This window comes from Dipodomys merriami, unplaced genomic scaffold (assembly GCF_024711535.1).
Source record: "Dipodomys merriami isolate MVZ:Mamm:240054 unplaced genomic scaffold, mDipMer1.0.p SCAF_112, whole genome shotgun sequence".
Taxonomy (NCBI): domain Eukaryota; kingdom Metazoa; phylum Chordata; class Mammalia; order Rodentia; family Heteromyidae; genus Dipodomys; species Dipodomys merriami.
Genome location: NW_027202405.1, coordinates 453063 through 478844, shown reverse-complemented (window position 1 = coordinate 478844; position 25782 = coordinate 453063). Strand labels below are relative to the sequence as shown.

The 25782-nt window shown below is 36.5% G+C and overlaps 1 protein-coding gene across 3 annotated transcripts; it reads right to left on the bottom strand.

Annotated features, from left to right (window-relative positions):
- Positions 1-233: 233 nt before the first annotated feature.
- On the bottom strand, positions 234-25658 carry LOC138822533 (nephrocan-like). Of its 3 annotated transcripts, XM_070015304.1 has the most exons (5): positions 25561-25658; positions 25182-25289; positions 15685-15832; positions 14153-15054; positions 234-1724 (listed from the first exon to the last, which is right to left on the bottom strand). In XM_070015304.1, exons 2-5 carry the CDS (start codon positions 25211-25213, stop codon positions 1277-1279), a joined length of 1530 nt encoding a protein of 509 aa, XP_069871405.1. In that variant the 5' UTR covers positions 25214-25289; positions 25561-25658; the 3' UTR covers positions 234-1276. The 3 variants fall into 3 exon arrangements, with proteins under 3 accessions (XP_069871405.1, XP_069871404.1, XP_069871402.1); XM_070015303.1 differs by lacking the exon at positions 25561-25658 and having other exon boundaries at positions 25182-25477; XM_070015301.1 differs by lacking the exons at positions 25182-25289; positions 25561-25658 and having other exon boundaries at positions 15685-15873.
- Positions 25659-25782: the final 124 nt, after the last annotated feature.

Here is a 25782-nt window from a genome sequence, read left to right as displayed (position 1 = left end):
GGAAGGAAACATGGACATAAAACAAATATGTAAAGTTTTCATAAAAATTTTAAGGCAAAATATGATATTCTAGAAAGTGATGTCTTATTGTGTAATCTTTGCTCCTCTACATAATCTACTACTTACTTTCTCTGCTATCAGGAATACCTTGACAGGACAAAAAAGTTTTATAAATAAATCTTATTAATGAGAATAGAAAGCAATATGGCTCAAGCTTCACTTTATTTATTAGTAGGTTTTCTTTATAAGTTGATTGATAGAAAAGTGTTATCCTACACAGACAGGCAACTATCAAAAGAAAGGCATCATAGAGATTGCTGTTACAGAAAATGAGCAAAACTAAATGCACAACTCATTTTAGGAAAGCTCTTATAGGGACATCTGTAGTAATAACATAACATTTCCTTTTGGGATTTGATAAAACTGTCAAACAAGATCTGCTAACCACTGCCTAGAGACAAACATGTGAGTGAGGATGGGTCAAGCAACAGAGTTTGGACTGAAACTTCTGAAGCCATCAGCCAAAATAAACCTTTTCTCTTTGTAAAGTTGTTTACATCAAGTGTTTTGACACAGTGAGAGAAGCCAACGCTGTCCTTAATCTTTTCCTCTGACTCTATTAGCTACTCAAAGTCCTTCCAGAAAGTTCTTTTCATGCTTAAGTTTGCCCATCTGGTTTTCTTTTTAATTGCTTATAGCCTGCAAAAGTTAGCACTTTTTTTTTTTTTTTTGGTTGGTTGTAGGGCTTGAACTCTGGGCCTGGGTGCTGTCCTTCAGCTCTTCAGCTCAAGGCTGGCACTCTCCCACTTGAACTATAGTGTCACTTCTGGTTTTCTGGTGGTTTTTATTGGAGATAAGAGTCTCATTGACTTTCCTGCCTGGGCTGGCTTTGAACACCATCCTCAGATCTCACTGAGTAGCTAAGATTACAGGCATGAGCCACCAGCACCCAGCAAAAGTTAGCACTTCTTACTTGATAAAATGTACTATTTGCCGATAGTTAGCCGTACTGTGCTTTTATTTGATATAATTCTTTCTCTATGTGTCCTAATGAAACCCAAATTACTTTTAAAGTGGCAAACAACCTGACGTTGTTTTATTGTTCCTGCTTGCTTATCCTCACCTCAACATATCTCATTTAACCTTTCATTCTTTAAAGAGCAGAAACAGAAACTACTTACAAAAAAAAAGGTCTTACCTAAACTTACAGTATATTTCTACCTAAAACCTTAAACATTAAAAAAAAGATGTTCTAGACTACAAACAATGCTCATCCTTAATCTATTTCATAATCATCATCATCTTCATCCATGCTGATTTTGAGGCTGGCAAAGTCTTCAGGCTTTGGCTTCTTTTTGGACTCTTTGCCTTTCTCGGCCTGGTGTAAGTGATGTTCACATTGCCTCATGATCTTCTTGGACGACATCCAGCTCTCCCCTTGGCGTTCGGCTGGGGCCGCACATTGTCCTCCCTTCACATCGGTGCCCTTGGCCTTCAGGACCTCCCTGGCTCTCAGCAGACTGCAGGTGCAGTTCCACGGATTTCCATCTAGGTACAGATGCCGGAGGCGAGGCAGACCCTCTAAGGCTTTGAGGTCTAAGGCAGAGATCTTGTTGTTTCTCAGGTTTAGGACTTGAAGCTGCTTCAGATCCTTGAGCTCCCGCTCAGAAATATCCTGGATGACATTGCCCTTTAGATCCAGTCTAGCTAAGGTCTCTGGGAGTCTGCAAAGCATAGGGACAGGACATGAGAGGAGATGATCAAGGCAACAGAAACATTCACCCTTTCTGTACACTTCTGCCCTTTCTCAAGCTAGGAAATACGTGTTATGTTTGACAACTAAGCAAAAACTGTTTTATCCCGTAGGCTTTTAATGATTTAGCCTGTCTTACTTTCTAATCTTCTGACTTTACAGATTCCTAATCATGAAAATCTTTAATATTTTTATAAAAATCTTTAATATTTTTATCAAATAGATCACTAATCAATAATGAAAGTATCTATGTCCCAATTTTTAAGTTGGCAAAGGCCAACTTTATATAAAAGAGGCAAAAGTGTTAGATAAATTGTGTGAAGAACTTGTTCATCAAGAATAAAAATAAAAGACAAATTAAAAATATGCAGTGGTTTAATTTTATCAAATTACAAAATGATTTTGTTTCAAAAATTTTAAACATTGTTGCTAAGGCTATAGGAGGAGTGATTAGGTCTATGTATAAATTGATTTCATTTCAGGAGAAAAATATGCTAAGTAACGTATAACAAATGTAAATTATGTCATGTCCTTTGAGCTAGAAAAAATATGAAGAGTAAGTAGATTTTTATATGAAATATGTGTACATATTTGATCATATAATAAAAGCCAAAGAAGACTAATGTTCAATAACTTGAAAATTACAAGACAATTGACTATTATAAAATTACAAGTCATTTTCAAATAGCTCTAAAAATATTTCTATGAAAAGCCTTTCTAACTATAATTTCTGAAGTTATAATAGAAGTTGAAAAATATTAATAAAACTACTCAAACTATCTTAAAACAAAACAAAAACCAAGCCAGGTGCCAGTGGCTCACACCTATAATCCTACTCAGGAAGCTGATATCTGAGTGTAATGGTTTGAAGCCAGTCCAGTTTATCTCCAATAAACTATCAACCACTGAATTGTGGCTCAAGTGGTAGAACACTAGCCTTGAGCAAAAAGAAGCTCAGGGTTCAGTGCCCAGGCCTTGAGTTCAAGCCCTTGGACCAGCACATTAATTAATTAACTAATTAATTAATTAATTATAAAAATAGCTATGTACCTATGGCTCATGTCTGTAATCCTAGATACTTACCAGGCTGATTATTTGAGGATCATTGTTTAAAGCCATCCTGGGCAGGAAAATTCATAGACTCTTACCTCCATTGAACTAAAAAGCCAGAAATGGCTCAAGTGGTAAAGTGGTATCCTTGAGCAAAAAAGATTAGAGTCAGTTTCCAGGCACTAAGTACAAGCCCCAGGACGGGGGAGGAGGGCTGGTAAAAGAATAAAATCGTGAATGGCAAAAAGGGCAAAAAGCATATGCAAAATGAAAAGAGACTATACACTGAAGGGAAATATATGCACCTATATAACAAATGGCTACCGCCATAGTATATAAAGATCTCTTAGAAAAGAAGAAATGAGTCTTAAAACAAAAACCAAAAACATGGACCAAAGCATAGATGGAAGCTCGTTTAAAAAATAACAAAACAGGAAATCAAAGATCCTTAAATCAAGCAAGGTGCTGGTGGCTCATGCCTATAATCCTAGCTACTCAGGAAGCTGAGGTCTGAGGATCATTATCAAAGCCAGCTGAGCAAGGAAAGTCCCCGAGACTTCTATCTACAATTGACCACCTAAAAATCAGCTGCGGATCTGTGGCTTAAAGTAGTAGAGCGTTAGCCTTGAGCAAAAAAACTTAGGAAAGGCTCCCAGGGCCTGAGTTCAAGCCCTGCAACTGACAAAAAAATCTTTTAATCATTTATCTTATTTAGAATAGAGAAATGAACAGTAAAACCAAACAGCAATGCTATTTTTCACCTAACAAATTGGCAAAAATCATAAACCTAAACAACACATTCTTTTTTTTTTTTTTGGTCCGGTCGTGGGGCCTGAACTCTGGGCCTGAGTGCTGTCCCTCAGCTCTTCAGCTCAAGGCTAGCGCTCTACCACTTGAGCCACAGTGCCACTTCCGGCTTTTTTTCTTTTTGCTTATGTGGTACTGAAGAATGGAACCCAGGGCCTCAGGTATGCAAGGCAAGCACTCTACAACTGAGCCACCTTCCCAGCCCTGAACAACACATTCTGTGAGCAAAGGTGTGGGGTGACAGATATTCTGATATATTATCAACACATTTTAAAGCAGTCTGGGCTCAGGAAAAGAATTTAGCAAATCCTAACAAGGTAGGAGTGTAGCCTGGTGTTAGTGCACTTGGTTAAGATACATGAAGCCCTTGGTTGCACCCTTCATACAGGAAAAAAGAAGGCTGATAAAGTAATATATACATTTACCCTATATACAGCAATCCAACCTCTATGTATTCATCTTGAAGATATGACTCTACAAAAATAAAACAGTGGGGCTGGGAAGGTGGCTCAGTGGTAGAGCGCTTGCCTTGCATGCATGAGGCCCTGGGTTCGATTCCTCAGCACCACATAAGCAAAAAGAAAAAATGCTGGAAGTGGTGCTGTGGCTCAAGTGGTAGAGCGCTAGCCTTGAGCTGAAGAGTTGAGGGACAGCGCCCAGGCCCAGAGTTCAGGCCCCACGACTGGACCAAAATATAAATAAATAAATAAAATAAAACAGTGGGGTTTATTGGGGGGAGGTGTTGACACTGGGCTTGAACCATCAGGACTTAGCCGCTGTCCTTTAGCTTTTTTCTTCCCCTCAAGACTGGTACTCTACCATTTGAGCCATAGGCTCCTGTTCCAGCTTGTGATATTATTTATAATAGGAGACAACTGGATATGGCTCAGTCCATTGGTAAAATGCCACTATGCAGCAGTATGAAAGAAAGTTACTAGTCTCTATAAATTACCCAAAAGTGATTTCTAGAAAGTTGTTAAAGAGAAAATAGTAAGAAAGACAAAAGTATATATAGTAGGCTAGGTTTGTATAAGAAAAAGAGAAAATAAAAAAATAAGTAGAACAACTTCTATGGAAAACAACATGATGGTTCCCCAAAAAGCTAAAAATAGAATTACCATATGATATTACAATTCTACTCTTGGACATGGTTATCTCAATAGATGCAGAAAAAGCATTCGACAAGATCCAACACCCCTTTATGACGAAGGTTTTGGAAAAATTAGGAATCCATTCCTCAATATAATAAAGGCTGTATATGACTAACCTACAGGCAGCATTATACTTAATGGTGAAAAACTAAAGCCATTTCCTCTTAACTCAGGAACAAGACAAGGATGTCCACTCTCTCCACTTCTCTTCAATCTAGTATTAGAATGCCTAGCTACAGCAATAATACAAGATGCAAACATAAAGGGGATCCAAATAGGGAAAGAAGAAATAAAATTCTCCCTCTTTGCAGATGACATGACCTTGTATTTAAAGAATCCCATAGACTCCACTCCCAAATTACTCAAGCTGATTCAAAACTATGGCAAAGTAGCAGGGTATAAAATTAACCCCCAAAATCAATGGCTTTTCTGTATGCCAACAATGAGAAAAGTGTGGCTGAAATTAGGAAAGCAACTCCATTTGTAATAGCCCCACAAAAAAATAAAATACCTAGGAATTAACTTAACCAAAGAAGTGAAGGACCTCTATGATCAAAACTTTAAAAACTTGAAAAAGGAAAACAAAACAGACTTAGAAAATGGCAAAAACTCCCATGCTCCTGGATTGGAAAGATTAACATCGTGAAAATGGCAATACTTCCCAAGGCTATCTACAAATTCAATACCTATCAAAATTCCAACCTCATTCTTCAAGGAAATAGAAGAGGCAATCCAAAAATTCATATGGAACAATAAAAGACCCCGAATAGCAAAAATGCTCAACAGAAAGAACACTGCTGGAGGAATATTAATACCAAATTTCAAACTCTACTATAAAGCCATAGTAATCAAAACAGCTTGGTACTGGCACAAGAACAGACCTCAGGATCAATGTAATAGAATTGAAAACCCAGAAATGAACCTACAGACCTATAGCCATCTAATCTTCGATAAGGGAGCTAAAACAATAGAATGGAACAAAGACAGCCTCTTCAGTAAATGGTGCTGGAAAAATTGATTAACCACTTGTAGAAAACTAAAGCTAGATCCTTATATATCACCCTGCACCAGAATCAACTCCAAATGGATCAAAGACCTTGGAGTCAAAGCAGACACCATGAAAACATTACAGGATGGAATAGGAGAAACCCTAGGACTCCTTGGCTCAGGCCGAAATTTTCTGAATAGAGACCCAGAAACACAACAAATCAAAGAAAGGTTGGACAAATAGGATTGCATGAAGTTGCAGAGCTTCTGCATGGCAAAGGACATAGCTAGCAAGATCAATAGAAAGCCTACGGATTCGGAGAAGATCTTCACTAGCCATACAATGGACAAGGGTCTCATATCTAAAATATACTTGGAACTCAAAAAATTAAACCCCCCAACAACAAATCCTCAAAGAAAGAACTGCCCAATAAATAAGTGGGCTAAAGACTTAAAGAGAAACTTCTCTGAAGAAGAAAGAAGGATGGCCAATAGACACATGAAGAAATGCTCAACCTCCCTAGCCATAAAAGAACTGCAAATCAAAACAACATTGAGATACCACCACACCACAGTTAGAATGGCTATAATCAAGAACTCTAATAACAACAGATGCTGGAGGAGATGTGGACAGAAGGGAACCCTACTGCACTGTTGGTGGGAGTGTAAACTTGTTCAACCACTTTGGAAAGTAGTATGGAGGTTCCTCAAAAGACTCCACATAGAGCTCCCCTATGACCCAGCAATCCCACTTTTGGGCATTTACCCAAATGTTTACAAATAAGACCACACTAAAGCTACCAGCACAACTATGTTTATTGCAGCATTATTTACTATGGCTAAGATATGGAACCAACCCAGATGCCCCTCAGTAGATGAATGGATCAAGAAAATGTGGTATATATATACAATGGAATTCTATGCCTCTATCAGAAAGAATGACATTGCCCCATTTGCTAGGAAATGGAAAAACTTGGAAAAAATTATATTAAGTGAAGTAAGCCACGCCCAAAGAAACATAGGTCCCATGGTTTCCCTTATCTGCAATAACTAATATATGTATGAGTCAAGCAGAAAAGGTCAGATAAGGTGATGTTAGGAAAATGAACTCTAAGATATGTATTTAAATGTTTTTTTCATACATTTGTTTCTAATGCATTTATAAGATTATTTCTTTGTTGCTTTGTATGTCCCTCCCCCACAGTATAACCCCTGCTTTCACTGTATTTGATGTTGGTATAATTTGTGGAGGGGAAGGGGAAAAACAAGTCGTTTAAATAAGAATACAGGTGGGCCCGTTGCAACAATGAGAAGTACAAGTTGTCATGTCGAAAACGAACTTTACAATTTTGTTGGGGGGGCGGGAGGATTGGGTGAGGGGGCGGGGGAGGGGGAGGCTGGGAAAGGATGGGAAGGGTAAACAAAGGAGGAGGCTACAATGCTGGATAAGAAATGTACTCATTATCTTGCCCATGTAATTGTAACCCCTCTGTACAGTATTTTCACAATAAAAAAATTCTACTCTTGGGTATCTATCTAAAATAATTAAGAACATGTTGCTATGTATAACCATGTGCATAGCAGCATTCTTCTCTGTAGTGTAAAGGTAGAAGCAACCCAACTGTTTTTTTTTGGGGGGGGGGGTCTGGTCATGGGGCCTGAACTCTGGGCCTGGGCGCTGTCCCTCAGCTCTTCAGCTCAAGGCTAGCACTCTACCACCTGAGCCACAGCACCACTTCCGGCTTTTTTCTTTTTGCTTATGTGGTGCTGAGGAATCGAACCCAGGGCCTCATGCATGCAAGGCAAGCATTCTTACCACTGAGCCACCTTCCCAGCCCCAACCCAACTGTTTATTGATAGATAAATAGGCACACAATGTATGGCTATATGTGTGTGTGTGTGTGCGTGTGTGTGTGTACACATATAGACACACAATGGAATATTATTCAGCCTTTAGAAAGCTGAATAATTATGATAGATATTATAGCACAGATAAACCTCAAGGACATTATAATATACTACATAAAGAAGCCATTAACAACATGACAAATATAGTATAATTTCACTAATATTAAATGTCTTCATTTGGCTAATTAACAGAAACAGAAAGTCAGAGCCTAACTAGGGAAAGACATGGTAAAGTGAAGAATGAAAAACTAAGTCTTCAGTAAGACTTGACTTTTTAAACTTGGACCTTTCTACTTATCAGTGTAAGGCAAATACTTACTTTTTATAAGCCTTATGATCTTTATCTCATAGGTTCAGGATACACAAATGATTTATTTAATAAATTGTAGAATGAAAATGAATAAGCCAAGTTTTTTCTGAACAAACACGATTATTAGTTATGGATTGTATATAAAAAATGTTTTTCTTTTTCTTTCTTGTTTCTATGGAAGTTATAGTGAAAATGACATTGTATAAGAAATTATTAATTACCTGATTTAGTAACCTGGTTTAGTAATACCTAATCACCTGGTTTAGTAATCAAATATTACTTTTTATTGTGAAAATACTGAATAGAGGGGTTACAATTACATGGGTAAGATAATGAGCACATTTCTTATCAAGCATTGTTGCCTCTTCCTTTGTTTCCCCTTCCCATCCCTTCCCATCTCCCACTCCCTCACCCCCCAACCCCCTCTATCCCCGCCAAAGTTGTAAAGTTCGTTTTTCGACATAATGACTTGTACATCTCATTGTTGCAATGGGTCCACCTGTATCCCTATTTAAATGATTTGTTTTTTCCCTTCCCCTCCACAAATTATAACAATATCAAATATAGTGAATGCAGGGGTTATACCGTGGGGGAAGCAAATATTATTTTGATATAGTTTGTCTCTTTTTTTTTTTTTTTTTTTTTGGTGCCAGTCCTGGGCCTTGAACGCAAGGCATAAGCAATATCTGTGCTTTTTTTTTTTTTTTTCTCTCAAGACTAGCCCCCATCTTGAGCCACAGCTCCACTTTTGGCTTTTTGAGGGGGTAGTTAATGAGTCTCGTAGGTTTTCCTTCCTGGGCTGGCTTTGAACCGTGATCCTCAGATCTCAGCTTCCCAGGTAGCAAGGATTACAGGCATGAGCAATCTGTGCCCAGCTGATACAATTTGTTTTTATATGTCTGCTTACATAAAGCTCTGATTTGAAGGCAAATCTGATTCTAGGCAAATCTGATTCTAGGTGTTCTTTAGGGTTTGCCAGTAGATGGCACTTGCGTGTAAGATAAAATGCTTTGTTCAATTGTTGAAAAAGATTCTAGATTTGAATTGCCCAAAGAGAAGATGCATAAAGAAGAGATAACGTGAGTCTGCTTTGTTCACTAAGGGGCAGACTGGTGAAATATGAAGCAGAAAAGAGTGAGGGCTACTTCTTGGGCATTCTAAATGCAGTAAATTGCTACCAGTGGGAGAAATCAAAGGAAGCTCATGGGATGGCTATATTCCCTGCCTGGAGCTAGAACAATTTGTCAGAATTCTGATTCTGAGACTGTGACTTTGGGCAGGTTTGTTTTTTTTTTTAAGTATTTCTAAATCTCACAGTCCTAATCTGTAAAATAGGTAACCAATGTAAGTGTGTCTAAGTCCATTGCTGGTTTTAACAAGCACTTCATAAATCCTGGTATTTTCTATTTCAATCAGTATATCGAATATGTATTTGAGTATATGTAGACATCCAAAATATGGTATTGTTTTCTTGATGAAATATAGAATAGAGGATTATAAGAAAAAGATGTGCTTTGTGGAAATCCATGCATGATTGGAACCGATTGCTTATAATTACAGTTAATGTAGCTTTTGTGTATGAATAAGCAGCATGCAAATAAAATATATCCTTTTAAAGCTCATAAATAAACTTTTCAAATTCCAACATAGAGAATCAATATTATTGTGTTTTTTATTATGTATGGGAAAACCATAAGGAAACTTTCTGGGGTCGTTCTCACTTCCTAATATATAAAAATGCTGCAGAGTGGGGATAAAGGGTGTGTGTGTGTGTGTGTGTGTGTGTGTGTGTGTGTGTGTGTGTGTGTGTGTGTGTGTGTGTGTGTGTGTGTGTGTGTGTGTGTGTGTGTGTGTGTGTGTGTGTGTGTGTGTGTGTGTGTGTGTGTGTGTGTTGATAAATAAACATCACAGGACTTTTCTGCTGACCAGTTTTTTTTTGTGTGTGTGTGTTTTGTGTGTGTGTTTTTTGGGTCTGGTTGTGGGGCCTGAACTCTGGGCCTGGGCACTGTCCCTCAGGTCTTCAGCTCAAGGGTAGCACTCTACCACTTGAGCTACAGCACCACTTCCGGCTTTTTTTTCTTTTTGTTTATGTGGTGCTGAGGAATTGAACCCAGGGCCTCATGCATGCAAGGCAAGCGCTCTACCACTGAGCCACCTTCCCAGCCCTTGTTTTGTTTTTTAACAAGCAGTTATTTCACTTACTTTAAGCCTTGTCAGAAAGCCCACGCAGTACATTAAAATCATCTGACAAGCTTTATGAAATACTGATGTTGGGCCTCAGTGAGGACATCTGATTTAATGGGGTTGAAGCTAGGACTTGGCTTCAGAATGCTCTTTGATACTTCTCTAGATCATTTTTCATGACGACAGATTTGAAATGATAACTAGGCTTTCAATTCTTTCTACACTCCATTGTGCTTCTTGTAGTCACTTACAGAAGCACAAAATTTCCGTAAGAGTTAATAATTAAGCTAGATTTTACTTATTCAACCTAACAGGATTACTTAAGCAAATGCCTTCTAAAGACTACCCTAGTAGAAAAGTCTACAGTCTACACAATTTGTTCCGTAGCCAGAAGAGCCTGTGTCATTAGTCACTCCCTAACTACCTGAAGATAAAACTCAGTGGTAGAGCATTTGACTAGCATGCACAGAGATCCTGGACTTAATCCCTAACACTGCTCCCCTGAAAGTCACTCCCTAACTTGTTTAATGAGCTTTAATTTTACATATTGTATAAAATAATATATAATTGTATATATTTTATATAGTGATAGTTATGTATATTACTCTATTATATATTTAGATATAATAATTATTTATAATAAATTCTATATAAGATACTATAAATTCTATGTAGTACACTATAAATTATATAATACATTATACTTAAATAAATTGTACATGATATATGAATTACATAATATAATAAATTATATATTATATGATATAATATATAAATTATATGTGATATAAATTATATGATTATATAAATATCATTTATAATTGAATAAAATATATAAATTATATAATATAAATTGTATATAATATAATAAAATATAAAAATTATGTAGTTATCTATAATATATTATATATTATATATTATGCAGAATATGTAACATATTCTAGCTAATTACATAATAATAAATAATATAAAATAATTAAATATAATTATATAATAGATAATATCTTATATATAGTACATACTATAATTATATAATATATAATATCTTATATATAGTATATATAGTATATATGGTATGTATAGTATATAGCATATACCATATATTATAGTATATGCTATATATACTATATGAGATATTATATATTATATAATTATATGCAATCATATATAATTATATCATATATACCATATATAAGATATTAGATATAAGTCTATACTATAGACTTATATATAAGTATATATTATATATAATATATTATGTTATGTATTATATAATTATATATGTTATATATGCTATATGTTATGTTATTTTATACAAATTATGTACATAAGAACATACTATATATGATATTATATATTATATAATTATATGTAATTATTTTATATTTATTATATACAGTGTATATATAGTATATATTATATATATTATACATAAAATAGATATAGAATGTATAACTACATATTATATAAAGCTATATTATATATAGGTATATATTATATTCTATGTTAGTTATATATAAAATATATAACATATAATCATTGTAATGTAATAACATCACTATATAATATGTTTCATATTATTATATTACAATATTGTATATTCATATAAATATAAAATATATTATATAGTTATATATAAATAGTTTATATTATATAGTTATATATAGATATTATATATTATATCTGGTTATGTATTACATATTTAACAATATAATATGTAACTATATATTATTTATATATAACTATATATGTATTGTTTTTTTCTTGGAGGAGGAACATTAAGTAATAGGAAACAAGACTTAAAATATATAGAAAGCAATGATTTTAAATATCAATATTAGAGTCTTGAAATGGTACAAACACGGTCTTGTTTTAGGGTCTTATGCTGGCTGTTCTGTATAGAATACCTTTGTTTCCAAATAGATGCCTGGCTAAATCCCTCAGCTCCTCTAAGTCTTTGCTTAAAGGTAACCTTTTTTGCCATGCTTGTCCTCTTGAAAATTGCAACCAGAGCCTCACTTTTTTACTTCTGTGCCTGAGCCTTTTTCATTGGCTATAACACCTAACATAGTTTAGAAATTATGTTTCTCTACTTATATACTATGTTTATTGTCAGTCTTCCTCTGCTAAAACTTTACCTATATACTCAAGTTTTGTCTCCTTTATTACATTTGAATGATCCAAGTATTGCATAAAGTAATCAGTATGTGATAAGTATTCAAAACATTGCTTGTTAAACTCATTATATGTACAAAAAAAATTCATTATATGTACATACTTGTGACGTAAAATAAATCGACTGCTTTCATTAATCTTTAATATACTCAAGGTACTGATTTCATTTTGCACTGTGTCGGAAACCATACTGAAATATTTTAAAATCCTTCTCCAAATGGAAGAAAATAAACTGTGCATATCAAAACAATTTTCCCTTCCTATAGAAGCTAGAGTTGGTATATTAATTATAGGAAACCTAATCATACTAATAGGACAAGAAATCTATATTTTCTCCCAAAATGATGACCTTTAGAGAGTAATAGACACATAAAATAAAAGGTATCTTTTTTAACAACAAAATGCTGCTTAATTCTTACACTGTTTTTATTTACCTGTTTAAAATGTAGAAGATGAAATAAAATTTAAGTGAGTAGGACTGATTAATGTAAACATGTACATTAGTTATAGATTATGAATAGTTATGGGAAACAGGTGCAGTAAATTGGATGCACAGAGAAGAATGTCTGGAAAGGGAAATTGAGAGGAGAGGGAGGAGAATGAGATAGAACAAAGGGAAGAAAGGAAAAGAGGGAGGTGAAGTAGGGCAGGAGAGATGGAAGGAATGAGGGGGAAATAGAGTAAGAAAGAGGGAATGGGACGAGGTGGACTGTGAGAGAATGAAAGAGAAAGAGAAAAGAGAGAGGAGGAGGAAGGAAAGGAGGGGAACGGACAGAGAAAAGAAAGAGGGACAGAGACAAAGGGAGAGGAAGAAAAGAGAAGAAAAAGGAAGCTGACGTGATGACTAAAAACAGAAGGTAAGACCACCACAAATAAACTTACTAACACAGGCACCGAGAAGAAAGCAGAGAGCCAACATAAGCCCTTTTGAAACTTCCCAGTAAGCAATTCAAAATAAATAGAGAATTGCATTGTGAAGTTCTGATGGTTTCTCCAGTAAGTACTTAAAATTGTCTTTTCCCCCCAGTGGGTGTGTTACTAGGAATTGAACTACTTTGACTACATAATATATACGATAACCATCTAGACTACATGTTCCTTATCAAGATTTTTTTGGTGTCTTGTTTTGCAGTGGCTATTCATGCTCAGAGTACCTGCTGATTACTCACATCACATACTTAGAAAACAAGATAGGCTTAAAAAAATATCTTCATAAGGGGGTCACATTAATCAGGATGCATTGCACTTATAAATGGACTTGTTGCATGGTAACCTCTTCATGTAACTACTTAAATATAATAAAAATATAATTTAAAAGTATCTTCATATTATGGGTGTCAGCATATTATTGTGTGTGTGGCTTCTTCCATAAACAAGATAAATTAATGTAAGATTCAATTTGAAGACTGGAGATTCTAAAGCTCTGATTGAAACCTCTACTCCATCAGGACACCAGTGGCTTATGCCTGAAATACCATTCAGGAGGCTCAAATCTAAGGATTATGATTCAAAGCCATCCTGGGCAAGAAAATCCGTGACACTGTGATCTTCAGTTAACACCCTCCTCTCACCCTCCCCCCCCCTCAAAAAAATCTGGAAGTAAAGCTGTAGGCTCAGTTGGTAGAATACCAGCCTTGAACAAAAAAGCCAAAGGACAGTACCTAGTACTGAGTATAAGCCCCAGTACTGGAATTAAAAACTACTACTACCAACAACAACACAAACAAAAAACTTATTTCCCCAAACACTTGCTTAGCCAACATGTTTCTCTGTCCCAGTCTTTAGGAAATTTTTATATTAGTACAGTAAATGATAGCACTTACTTACCTTAGAGGTATTGACAATAGCAGGTTCTGCTCCAAGGCCAAGTTGGACAGCTGAGAGCATCTCTGCAGGGCTCCAGCTTCAAACAAGCTGACAATGTTGTTGTCCAGAAATAGATGTTTCAAGTCTCTGAGATCCAGAAAGTCCTGAGCTGTAACTCTCTGAATCAAATTATTGCTACAGTCTAGCTTCTGTAGCCTTGTTGGTAGTCTGAATGGCAGCATTTGAAGTTGGTTTTGGGATGCCTCAAGAGTTGTTAAATTGGCAAGAATCTGTGCCCCATCAATGGAAGAGAGGAAGTTCTCGGACAAGTAAAGATGGGAAAGATTTTCCAAGTGTTTTACATCTCGTAACCTAACTACTTTCAGCCTGTTTCTCTCCAGCTTTAAAGTTAACAAGGATTTGGGTAGATTAACAGGGATTTTTGTCAGAAAGTTACCACTGAAACTAAGAAACTGCAAAGACTGCAGAGAAGTAAAGAAGCTACCAGGTATGTGATGTAGGTTGTTATTCTCGATGCTCATGTGTTTCAGCTGGGGAAGGGCCATGGGGCCAGTTACAGACTCTATAATATTGCCATCTACCATCAAACTTTGCAAACTGGCCAGAGAAGAGAGCACGCTGGGAGACAGGGAAGAGAGCAGGTTGTTTTTAAGTTCAAGGACTTTTAATTTCCTCAGTCCTTCAAAATCTGATCTCTGCAGCACATATATTGAATTATCATTTAGTTTTAACACTTCAAGACTGGCTGGGAGAACAGTGGGGACTCGTCTTATCTTATTTTTCCAGAGTTCTAAAGTCTTCAAGGTACTCAGCATTTTGAAAGTATCATTTTCTACAGTCTCTGTTCCACTGGCAAGCAGAATAAATTCTTCTAGTGCCAACAGTCTGGTGAAGTTAGCTAGCTACAAAAGGGGCAAGGAAGGGTAGAGAAACGCTACGTTAAGATTGTGAACCAATACTATATATATTATCATTTCAATACTAGTGATATTTCAGATTCTGCTTCAAATGATCTCTTGCATAAGAGTTGAAAGTCAGGTTCTCACTACTTCTTTTAATTTACGATTGCTAACATCACTGTGCTGTACTACAAATGTCCTAAGCACATTTATACACACGTGTGTGGTTATTGCATAACCAAGTGATGATTACTAAATGGCTTAGGTAAATTAGAAGGGAAAATAGACATTTTAAAAGTTCAAATATTGAGCCAGCTCTCCACATGGGAATTAAAATGTGCTAAAAAAGAATGTGGGACTTCGATTACATAGGAAAACTATGAACCCATAGGGAAGGGAGTAGAGGTGCAGTTTAAGACAGAGAGAAAAAAAAATATTTTTAAGTCTGCCATAGTCCAATGCCATTAACAGAAAATGGGATTTTTAAAAAGATATAAAATCCCCCTTTTCCAGAGTATAAACTTGAATTTGTAACCTATTATGCTCTAACTTGAGAAGTAGCACTTTTAAGTTATTATTGTTCAAGTCACAAAATAAAACTGCAGCAAGTTCACTGTAGAACGACATAGTTACCTGGAGGTGGTGGATTTTGCTGTGGCTAATATAGAGCTTCTTGGTGGTGGAGGGAATGCCTGCTGGCAGCTCTGTTAGTCTGTAGCACTGGACCGACTGAGCAGAATCACAGCTACATCTTCCGGCACAGTTAGGACTGAAGCCATCACTGAGAGAGAGCAAAACAAGAAAAACATAAAGAAGATCCATCTCCCCAAACAGGGTCTCTTGGGTAGCAGGTGGGTGTTCAGGTGTCTCACTCTTTATACCATGGAAATCTGATCATAGAGTCTTATGAGTGTGTACTCTGTCAATGTAAGAAGATAGGAAAGAAAAAAATTCTCAGTTTGTCTGGGTTAAAATTTTAGCAACCATTACAAAGAGGAAGGGGCTTAAACATTGATAAACTGCCTTAATATTTGTAAGTGAGCAAGACCCTATGTTATTTATGGCTTGGAAGGCTGATCTGCAAACACCTCCATTATCTGTAGTTTCCTTGTTTTGTTAAATGTGACACTCAGGAATTAGTGGGAAAAGACAAAGAGCTGTTTTATAGTGGGCCATAAAACCTTTGAATTTTCTATGACCCTGTATCAAAACCATTTTTTGAAGGACTGAAACTGGCAGGTGTTTTCTTCTCACATTAACTAGTAAGGGAAAACAGGCAGGTTTTCTAGTTGTTATTGTTTTGGGAACATTTTATTGCTAGATAAAACAATGAGGTAAAATGGACCAATGTTTAGATCCACAGATAAGATGTTTCATTTCTCTAGAACTTGATCTATTCAAATAGCATTTTGGAAAAAATCTTTGACACTGAAAAATGTGGTTGGCTCCTTTGAGAACAAAAGACACAGTGTAGCTCTGTTATCTATATGTAATAAAGGTAGGCAGGGCCTCCAGTTTTTTTCCAAGGGATTTTGTCAGTTGTGAACCAGTGCTCTAGGTGTGTAGTCCTGAGTGCTTCTTTGTTGTGGCTTTTTGTCTTGAGCCAGGAATCCCATCTGAGGCTTTTGATCACATTTTAAGCAAATTATAATATAATATAAAAGTCTTACCCAAGTGGGAGAGCTAAATTTCCTTATGCTGGTGAGCTTCAGCTGATTGCTCTAAAGCAACTCTTTTTCACACCAAAAAGCTTCTCCAGTTTCTTCAATCTTATTGCTCTTTGCTAAAATTGTGATTGAAAGCCTGTTTCTTTGATCTAATGATCAGTCCATTTTATTCCAGGGTAAGTGTGCCAGGGCACTTTTTCCAAAAAACTAGTCTCTTTCTTCTTCTTGTTTTGCCTCTGTTTTTTCTTCTCCCTCCCTCCCCTCCTCCTTCCTCTCCTTCCCCTCCCTCTCCTCCCTCCCTCCCTCCCTCCTCTCCCCTCTCTCCCTTCCTCCCTTCCTTCCTTCCTTATTCCTGGGGCTCGAACTCTAGGCTTGAGTGCTATCCCAGAGCTTTTTGGCTCAAGGCTAATACTCTACTACTTGAGCAACTGATCTACTTCTGGCTTTTTAGTGGTTAATTGCAGATAAGAGTGTCATGGACATTCCTGGCCAGGCTGGATTTGAACCCCAGGATCTTCATATCTCAGCCTTCTGAGTAGCTAGTGTTAAGGTATGAAACAACAACGTCTGGAATTGTTTTTTTCTTTCTTTTTAAAATCAGTGACAAGGAATTAGACATTTCTTTTCTGTCGAGAAACTTCAGTGTTTTTGCTTAATAATAGAATTATTTCTTAATTTTCAGAATTTTCAAATATCAAAGTAATGCTCGATAAAAGAAAACCTGGGGGGGAGCCAGCAAGGGGACAGATCATCTTTACTCCTGTAATAAAGTCAGACATTATTTTTCTAGTTTCTTTTCTATGCCTAGGCTTTGAAGAGAGAAACATTCACTGAACACACTTTTCTGTGTGTGTTGCTAAATGGTATATTTGTTTTCATTTAAATTAAAATGCCAGCAAAGTCCTCTCTTATCTACCATCAAGGACAACAGATTTTTCTAAAACTACAATCTTTTCAATGCAGTGCATAATAATTTCCATTTAATATCCTCTGTCCTCTTTTCATTGAGCTTTGAGCTTCTACTTCTTCTTTTATATGATATTTCTAATATTTTATACTGTGAGTAGCTTTATTTGTCAGGTTGGAGGTATACTTGTATATACCTATATTCTACTCTTCACTATTGTAACATATTTCTATAACATTTTATAAATTATCTAATCAAGATCATTGGCCATCATTTAACTACTTTCTAACTATTGTACTTTTAGTTTTTCCCCCAACCTAAAAATAGTTTAAGAATGTTTTATAGGATTAAAAAAATTCTGTTTCTCAGACTATACTTAGTTATTTAGGGTAAGCTGAGAAGGAAACTTTCTTTAGGTAGAAGACAAAGCTTTGTTGATACTACAAACTTCACAGGAAGAACAATAGTAGGGTACAGGCTGGGTCCTTGAAGCACTTGCAGGTTTTGTTGTACCTGCTGTGGGAGTGACAGGCTCCTTTCCATGTATTTATTGTACTGTGAAGTAGTCACAGAAACTGCCACCTTGTTCAGCATCTACCTTACTTTCTGTTGACTTTTGGAATATTCACAGGTTGACTTAAGGGTGTAAAGTGGTGGTCTAGCTCCTGAGTCTGTGACTCCTGAAGTTTAGTATGAAACACCTAATTATTTTTATTTGGTTTCTTTGGATGAGAAGCCAAATAAAGGAATATAGGTGTCTTTCTCAAGAACAGAAACTCAATGACTCATTCAGCTCTGCCCAAAATACAGCCTAGAATCAGTGTTTAGTCTTTTAACACAAAAAGGGCAGCAGACTAAAAAAATAGGCTCTAAATTTGAATTTGGATTGGATCCAGTTTTTTATTTGAATTCTCAGACAGGAATTTTCCCCTATTTTCCTTTTGTATCTTTATTCACTTCTGCGTCCTAGAAACATTTTTGATTGTCATAAAAATGTGGGTTAAAGAGACAGTCATATTGGTCTCTAGCAGATAAGCCACAGAACAAGACAACACCCACAACAAAGAAGTTCTGCAGTCCAAAATGTCAGTAGTGCCACTATTAAACCCTTTAATAAACACAGCGTATTCTTCTAAGAAATGGATACTGATCTTATGTGAGTAGAAGCAAAGAACAAGAAATCCCTGGAACAATCTAATATCTTGTTTGTAATATTTTGGGAGTCATTGTCACTGTGTTTGATTTTGGTACCCTGGGTATTGTATATACATTTATCTGAATTAGGGAAGGAAAGGGGAACAGCAACATGGTGAGACAAAGGACAAAGGGGCAGCCAGTGCATTACTACATTAAAAAACTGTTTAAGAAGTAATTTTGTTATGTTAAAGGAAGACATACTTTCTTTTTTAAAAAAATTAACATTTGTTAGTTTCCAGGATATCTGCAAGAGAAGGAATCTTACAGATAATCTCATTAACACCCCTTTTCCTATTGCCCACAACAAAACTAAATTCTTGAAAGAAAATTTAGTAATCCAAATGGTGCCTGACCTGGAACTAGAAGCATTGTTCATGGTTTCTACTAGGAATTGATTAGCCAACAATTAATCAGAAATTTTTCCTGAAATGAAAACCTCTCTTACAGAAAAATTCAAAGAATGAAAAAGGGTGTACATGATTCTTTTACAGTTACTTTCTTATTCTAGAGCATGTAGAATGAAAAGTGTGAGTTAAGGAAAGACAGAAAATTATGTTCTTCTACACCTCATTTTTTTTCCTCCTATAAAGTAAGGATAGCCAGGCACTCTGGAGGCTGAGGCAAAGGGATGGTGAGTCTGAGGCCATCATGGGCTGCATAGTAAGATCCTGCCTTGAAATAAATAAGAAATAAGAAATAAGCAAAATAATTTTCATTTCACAAAAAGGAAAAGGTGGAAGTGGTGCTGTAGCTCAAGTGGTAGAGTGCTTGCCTTGAGCTAAAGAGCTGAGGGACAGCACCCAGGCCCAGAGTTCAAGCCCCACAACCGACATAAACAAACAAACAAAAAAAAAAAAAAAGGAAAAGGTAATCTAAGGCTGGTTAAACCTACTCAAAAAGTAGGTTTGCACTCTGGAAAGACTCCACATAGAACTCCCCTATGACCCAGCAATCCCACTATTGGGCATTTACCTGAATGATCACAAACAAGACCATACTAAAGCTACCAGCACAACTATGTTTATTGCAGCATTATTCACCATAGCTAAGATACAGAACCAACCCAGATGCCCCTCAGTAGATGAATGGGTCAAGAAAATGTGGTATATATACACAAGGGAATTCTATGCCTCCATCAGAAAGAATGACATTGCCTCATTTTTAGGAAATGGAAAGACTTGGGGAAAAAAATTAATATTAAGCTAAGTAAGCCAGATCCAAAGAAACATAAGCTCCATGGATTCCCTCATTTGTAATAATTAGTATATATCTAGGATAATCCTAGCAGATGAGCAGAACAGCTTAATAGTGATATACATATGACCATATAAGATGATGCCAAGGGTAATGAACTCCAAGACATGGAGACAAGAGGTTTTTCTTTGTCGTTGTTTTTAATGTACTATGTGATTTCTTTGTGTGTGTGTGTGTGTGTGTGTGTGTGTGTGTGTGTGTGTGTGTGTGTGTGTGTGTTTTCTGTGGTATATCATCCCCTGATGTCACTGTGCTTGATTTTGGTACCCTGGGTATTGTATATACATTTATCTGAATTAGGGAAGGAAAGGGGAACAGCAACATGCTGAGACAAAGGACAAAGGGGGAGCCAATGCAAAGCAATACCACAAGACAATATGTTGGGAATGATCTGTACAACTCAGTGGGGGCGGGGGTGGGGTGGCGGTGTGAAGAAGGAAAGTGGGAGAAAAATGAGGGAGGGAGAAACAAATTTGACAAGAAATGTACTCACTACCTTACTTGTGTAACTGTAACCCTTCATCACCTTGACAATAATTTTTTTTTTAAAGTAAGTTTGGCTAAATCATAGTTGTATCATTGGGTTTTTATCTTATTTATTTTATTTTGCTGTATGGAGGGGTTACAGTTACATAAGTAAGTCATAAGTACATTTCTTGTTGAACATTGTTGCCCTCTCCCTTTTCTCCTACTTTCCCTCCTCCCGGACTCCCCTCCCCCATCATTAGGTTTTTAGTTGCCATAGGCTGAATATGCCTTCTCTAGCTGTCCTCAAGTCAGAAAAATGATTGTATAATATTTTTGACTCATTATGGAGGTTCTATATGGTACCAAGTCACATAAGATAGGAAATTAAACTAAGCAGAAAGGAGGTCAAAGACACCAACAGTCCCTCATTTGCAGTGATGCATTTCCACTACCAGAGTCTTTTTATACTACTACTTCTATTACCCTGGACAAAAGGTGAAATGAATTTTGAGTTACAATCAGCTAAGACAAAGCACACACTGGTCTCAAGAGCTCCTGTAGCATCTTTTTGGGTTGTTGCTTCATTTTATCTTTTCTGATTTGTTAAGTTTTATATATTTACCTAATTAGATAACTTATTCTTACATCTTTTAATTGAAGCTAAAAGAAAAAGACACTGTTAAAAGGTGTCTAGAATGTACATAGTTTTTTAGTCTACAAGAAACCTAATTGACAGAGGCTGATAGAAGAATCTATGTTTGACTTGTGAAGTCTAACTATCTGAGAAATAAACAGTAACTTGACAGTGGATGAAAGAGGAAGAATTAATGACTAGTAAGCTCTGATACCATTGTTGATAAACAGTGGTTTTAGATAATGGGAGTTGTGAGAACGGGTAACTGAAGCATTTAAAGCAGGTAACAGTTAAAAAGCTCTTAACCCTTAACAGTGTAAGAGTATATGAATATAGCAACAAGAAATTTAAAGTATTTTTTATGTTTGAGTATACCACACAAAATATAATAACTAATACATTTTAACTAAAGAAAAAACAAAATAATTATTGAAGGCAAAATTAAATGCATTTACTAGACAAATAAATAAGATCATTGTTAAACCTTTCTCTTTAGGTTGGGAAAATATTCCTTGAATTTTAAAAGACTAATATGTATTTTATAGATAGCTCTAAGCCCTGGGAGAGTATAAAAGTCCACTTAATTGTGCTTTCTATCATATATCGAGGTATGGCTTGAATAGTAAGAGCTTTTTTTTAGAATTTCCTAGGTATGATGCTGGGATAGTTTAATGATTGAAGTTATCCCACAATTATAGTATTCCACTGTAGGTCCTGTGTTGGTTCTGGGGTTCAATAATAAGCAAGTCATAGAGAAGGAAGGGGTTCATACTCTAAAGGGCTCCAAAAGAATATGTCAATGCTACAGCAGGCACTGGTAGAAAATTAAATGAGGACAGAGTACAGAGAGAAGGCTTCTTGGAAGTGTAGGTGTCTGAATTAATTCTAAATCACTCCACTAAAATTCTCAAGTTTGAAAAACAAGAGAGGAATTGTCTATCTATCTATCTATCTATCTATCTATCTATCTATCTATCTATCTATCTATCTATCTATCTAATCTATCAAAAGGATGAGGTTAATCATTCTGAGCTGTCCAAACTTACTTCTTTAGCATGACTAGCTGAAATTTTCAAATAGTTAAAAGCAGGTATTTAATATAAACACTACATTTGAGTAAAATATTCCAAAATATTGCTCAAATGAAATGACATTAGATTTTCCTTGGTTTTATTCATTCAGCATACAACTTTTTTACAAGCACCAGTATCACTTAATCTCTTTTCATTTCCCTAGTAGGTAGACAGGTAAAGCTTAGTGCAAAGTCTGGAACACTGCAGAGTTTGATAAATAATTTTCTCCCTTTGTCCAAGGTGGATGTTTCCTTTCCTTCCCTTCCCTCCCTCCTTCCTTCCTCCCTCCCACCTTCCCTCCCTCCCTCCCTCCCTTCCTCCCTCCCTCCCTCCTTCCTTTCTTCTTTCTTTGGTGGTATTTGTGTTTGAACACAGGGATTCATGCTAACTAGTCAGGTACTCTACCTCTTGAACCCTACCCACAACAACCAAAGTGGATCTTCTCTACAGTAAATTTGCAGTTGGCGATGCTCAGTTATTACCAAAGAAACCTTTAACATCTTTCTTTTTCTTAGTTTTCTTGATTTTCATCCAATTTATTCTCAGTGGCAAAATGTTGTAGGAAGAAGAGAAGACTGTCATATTTTAGCTGTATTAGGTTGTGTAAAATCACATCAGAATGATTTGCCAAAGTTTATTGGCAGTTTCTCCAAATCTAATTTCAAATAGAAGCATCACCATTTTGTTTTAGTTGGTGGGAAAGTGTCTCACAAGTACTGAGATAACACAATTCCAAATTCAAATAAGTAATAAATGTAGAGTATACAGACAGCAGGTGGCAGCACTAGAACATCAAGCCATTTTTGTTGCCTTCCAGGTTTTGTCCTAACAGGCAAAATTGGAGAAAAAAAAAAAAAATCCAGAAGAGCTAGATTATATTGGTGTACCCTTATTTTAAGTGATAAGGCGGTACCAAAATGGTATATACATAGTATATTGCAAGTGCTACATAGAATGGTAATGAGAAGAGGCAGTATGACAGGAAAGGGTTTATATACATAGGATGTGACAAACCAGAGCACTGGACACATGAACACTTAACATGCAGCTCATTGATGCCTATACAATATGACACAATTGAAATGATATTTACTAAAAGATATTTATAAATTATCTATCTATATCTATACAATATATATTTATAAATGATATTTCATAAAAGAAATTTACATTAAAATGTGGTCTATATAAACTAAAAAGACCTAGTTAATGAGCAATGAATATTATGGATTTTTGTTAATATCACATATATGTCCATAGATTTGTATACATGTGTGTATATGAGAATACATATATGTTTGTGTCTTATAACTGGGGGGAGTTTTAAAAATGTTTAATTGTTATTGTAAAGATGATGTATAGAGGGGTTACAATTATGTAAGTCAGGTAAAGAATACATTCCTTTTTGAACGTCACCTCTTTTCTTGTGTTTTTCCCTTGTCCCCATCCACAAGTTATATAATTCATTTTCAATATAGTGTCTAGTGAGTAACACTGCTGATTTGTTCAGTCTTTGTCCCTCCATTTTTTTTACCCCCTTACTCTCCCAAAGGCAGATAAACAAAGAAAACAAAAAGAAAAAAAACAACAAAGAAAAAAAAGTCTTGTTTCCACTTACTGCAGCTCATATGGGGAGTTTTTGAAATAACTTTTGGAACTTACTTTCCAATCTACTATACTGGTAAAATGCACAAGAAAGTATGGGATTGGCAAAGTAGGTCAAGTAACAGAGTAGAGGATCTGCCTAGCAAGGGCATGGTCCTGAGATCAATACCCAGTAATAGAAAAAGAGGTAGGGAAGAAGATGAGAGGTAAGTGATGAGGGAAAGGGCAAGAGGAAAGAGTAAGGCAGAGAGGGGAAAAGCTTGTTTCTTTATTCCTGTATCCCATTGTCAACACAAAAGACACCTGGATTAAAGTTTTAGCTCAGCAAACTTTCTAGCTGTATGACCTTGCTAAGTTCAGTTTTCCATTATTCATCTATAAAAAAAGTAACTATCCTTACCTGACCGGATTTTGTGAGGATCAAGGAAATAAATAGCACACTGTCTAACACATAGTATTTAATCTTTGGAAGTTATTGTTACTGTAGTTCCACATATACCTCCTTCCTGAATATTTTTTAAAGTTCCCCTGAAATACACTGCTAATATATTAAGTGTAGAGAAAGTGTCTGGGAGTTTGAGAGCTATGGCAATGATGTTCTTGCAATTACTGCAGATGAAAATAACCTTGAAGAGAGATTTCAGAGAGATGCAAATTTCAATATCATAGTATCGTATATTAAGATCTGTATAATGGCCTCAATTTAAGCTCCAGGCAAGAGCTCATGGTTAGCTATGTTTAGCTGTTTACTGAGACCAAAGGAGCTATGGCTTAATGCTAACAAATCTGTCATTTCTTGCTTCTTATTTGTGAGGGGCATACAGTACAGGTTTTGACTAATTAGAAGGGCCTATCCTAAGAACAGATCGCAGAAGATTTAGTGCTTAGCTCCCAAATACTCCACTAAGCAATCTCTAAAAGATAGCGTCTCCAGGCTTACTCTGATCAGACTGGTTTTTCCTTCCCTTTCCAGACTGCTTTTGCACTAGAAAGGTGGTTGAAGATAAACAGTTGGAATGCAGACAAGGAAACTGCTGAATTTTCCCAATGCATGCAAAATTACATTGCAAGCTGTAGTTTTCAGTTAGCCTTACTACTTAGAAGCTCAGCTTGTGTAGGGGTTCTGTCTCATTCGTTTTGTCCCCTCAACCACATCCTATCTTCAATGTTTGTGAGTGTATCAACCTTTGTAATTTCACTTTTCTGAAATGTCTCGTGAGGAGAATTGTGTTTTGGAAATGACAACGCCATGGATGGCAACTGCTTTAGAAATGTACGGCCTGCGATGTAATTAAGGAGAAGAGCATGTGCCAAACACATTTTACCTTATTGCTGAGTGAAGTAAGATCTGGAACATAGGTTGAATCGTACAGCTGAGATGGGGTGGCTAGAATGTGACTGGCTATAGAAACTGAATCCGGGCCTATCAGATTCTTCATGACAAGAGAAAAGGCCTTGTATTAATTCGAGGAACGGAGTCAGCCAAATCCACAGGCCGTGGAATGTAGCATCTGGTTTACCAAGTACAACCAGCGCTCACACCCACCCCACCCCACCTAAAGCAGGAACTGGAAGGAAAAAGGGAAAACGTGGCTGTTGCGCATGCTCACACCGCACTCCAGGTTCCCAGCCCTGCCCCGGGCGCCACTGCGGCAACTTTTCCCCACGACTAGGGGACAACTCCCGCCCACTCTGAAGCCCTACTGGCGGAAGCCGTCCCGTCCTCCCACGTGGACAGCCTTCTCTTCCCTGGGTCTTTCCAGTTTGGAAGCGGCCCCCCAGTGTTCTGCCCCCTTTCTCACGGGCGGGCTGCAGAGGTTTGCCAGTTGTCAACATGGACGCTGACAGGCAGGTCCCCAGCGGAGGCCTATCATAGGCCAAGGTCGCATCTCGGCCCCGCCCACTTCCTCCCAGCGGGCTGCGTCC

What these genes read in the sequence shown, in the direction of transcription:
- LOC138822533 (XM_070015301.1), bottom strand. Translation starts at nt 15,873, where the DNA reads ATGGATCTTCTTTATGTTTTTCTTGTTTTGCTCTCTCTCAGTGATGGC. An exon ending in GCAAAATCCACCACCTCCAG is followed by an intron (nt 15,055 to 15,684) that starts GTAACTATGTCG and finishes CCCCTTTTGTAG; the next exon opens with CTAGCTAACTTCACCAGACT. An exon ending in CTATTGTCAATACCTCTAAG is followed by an intron (nt 1,725 to 14,152) that starts GTAAGTAAGTGC and finishes TATGCTTTGCAG; the next exon opens with ACTCCCAGAGACCTTAGCTA.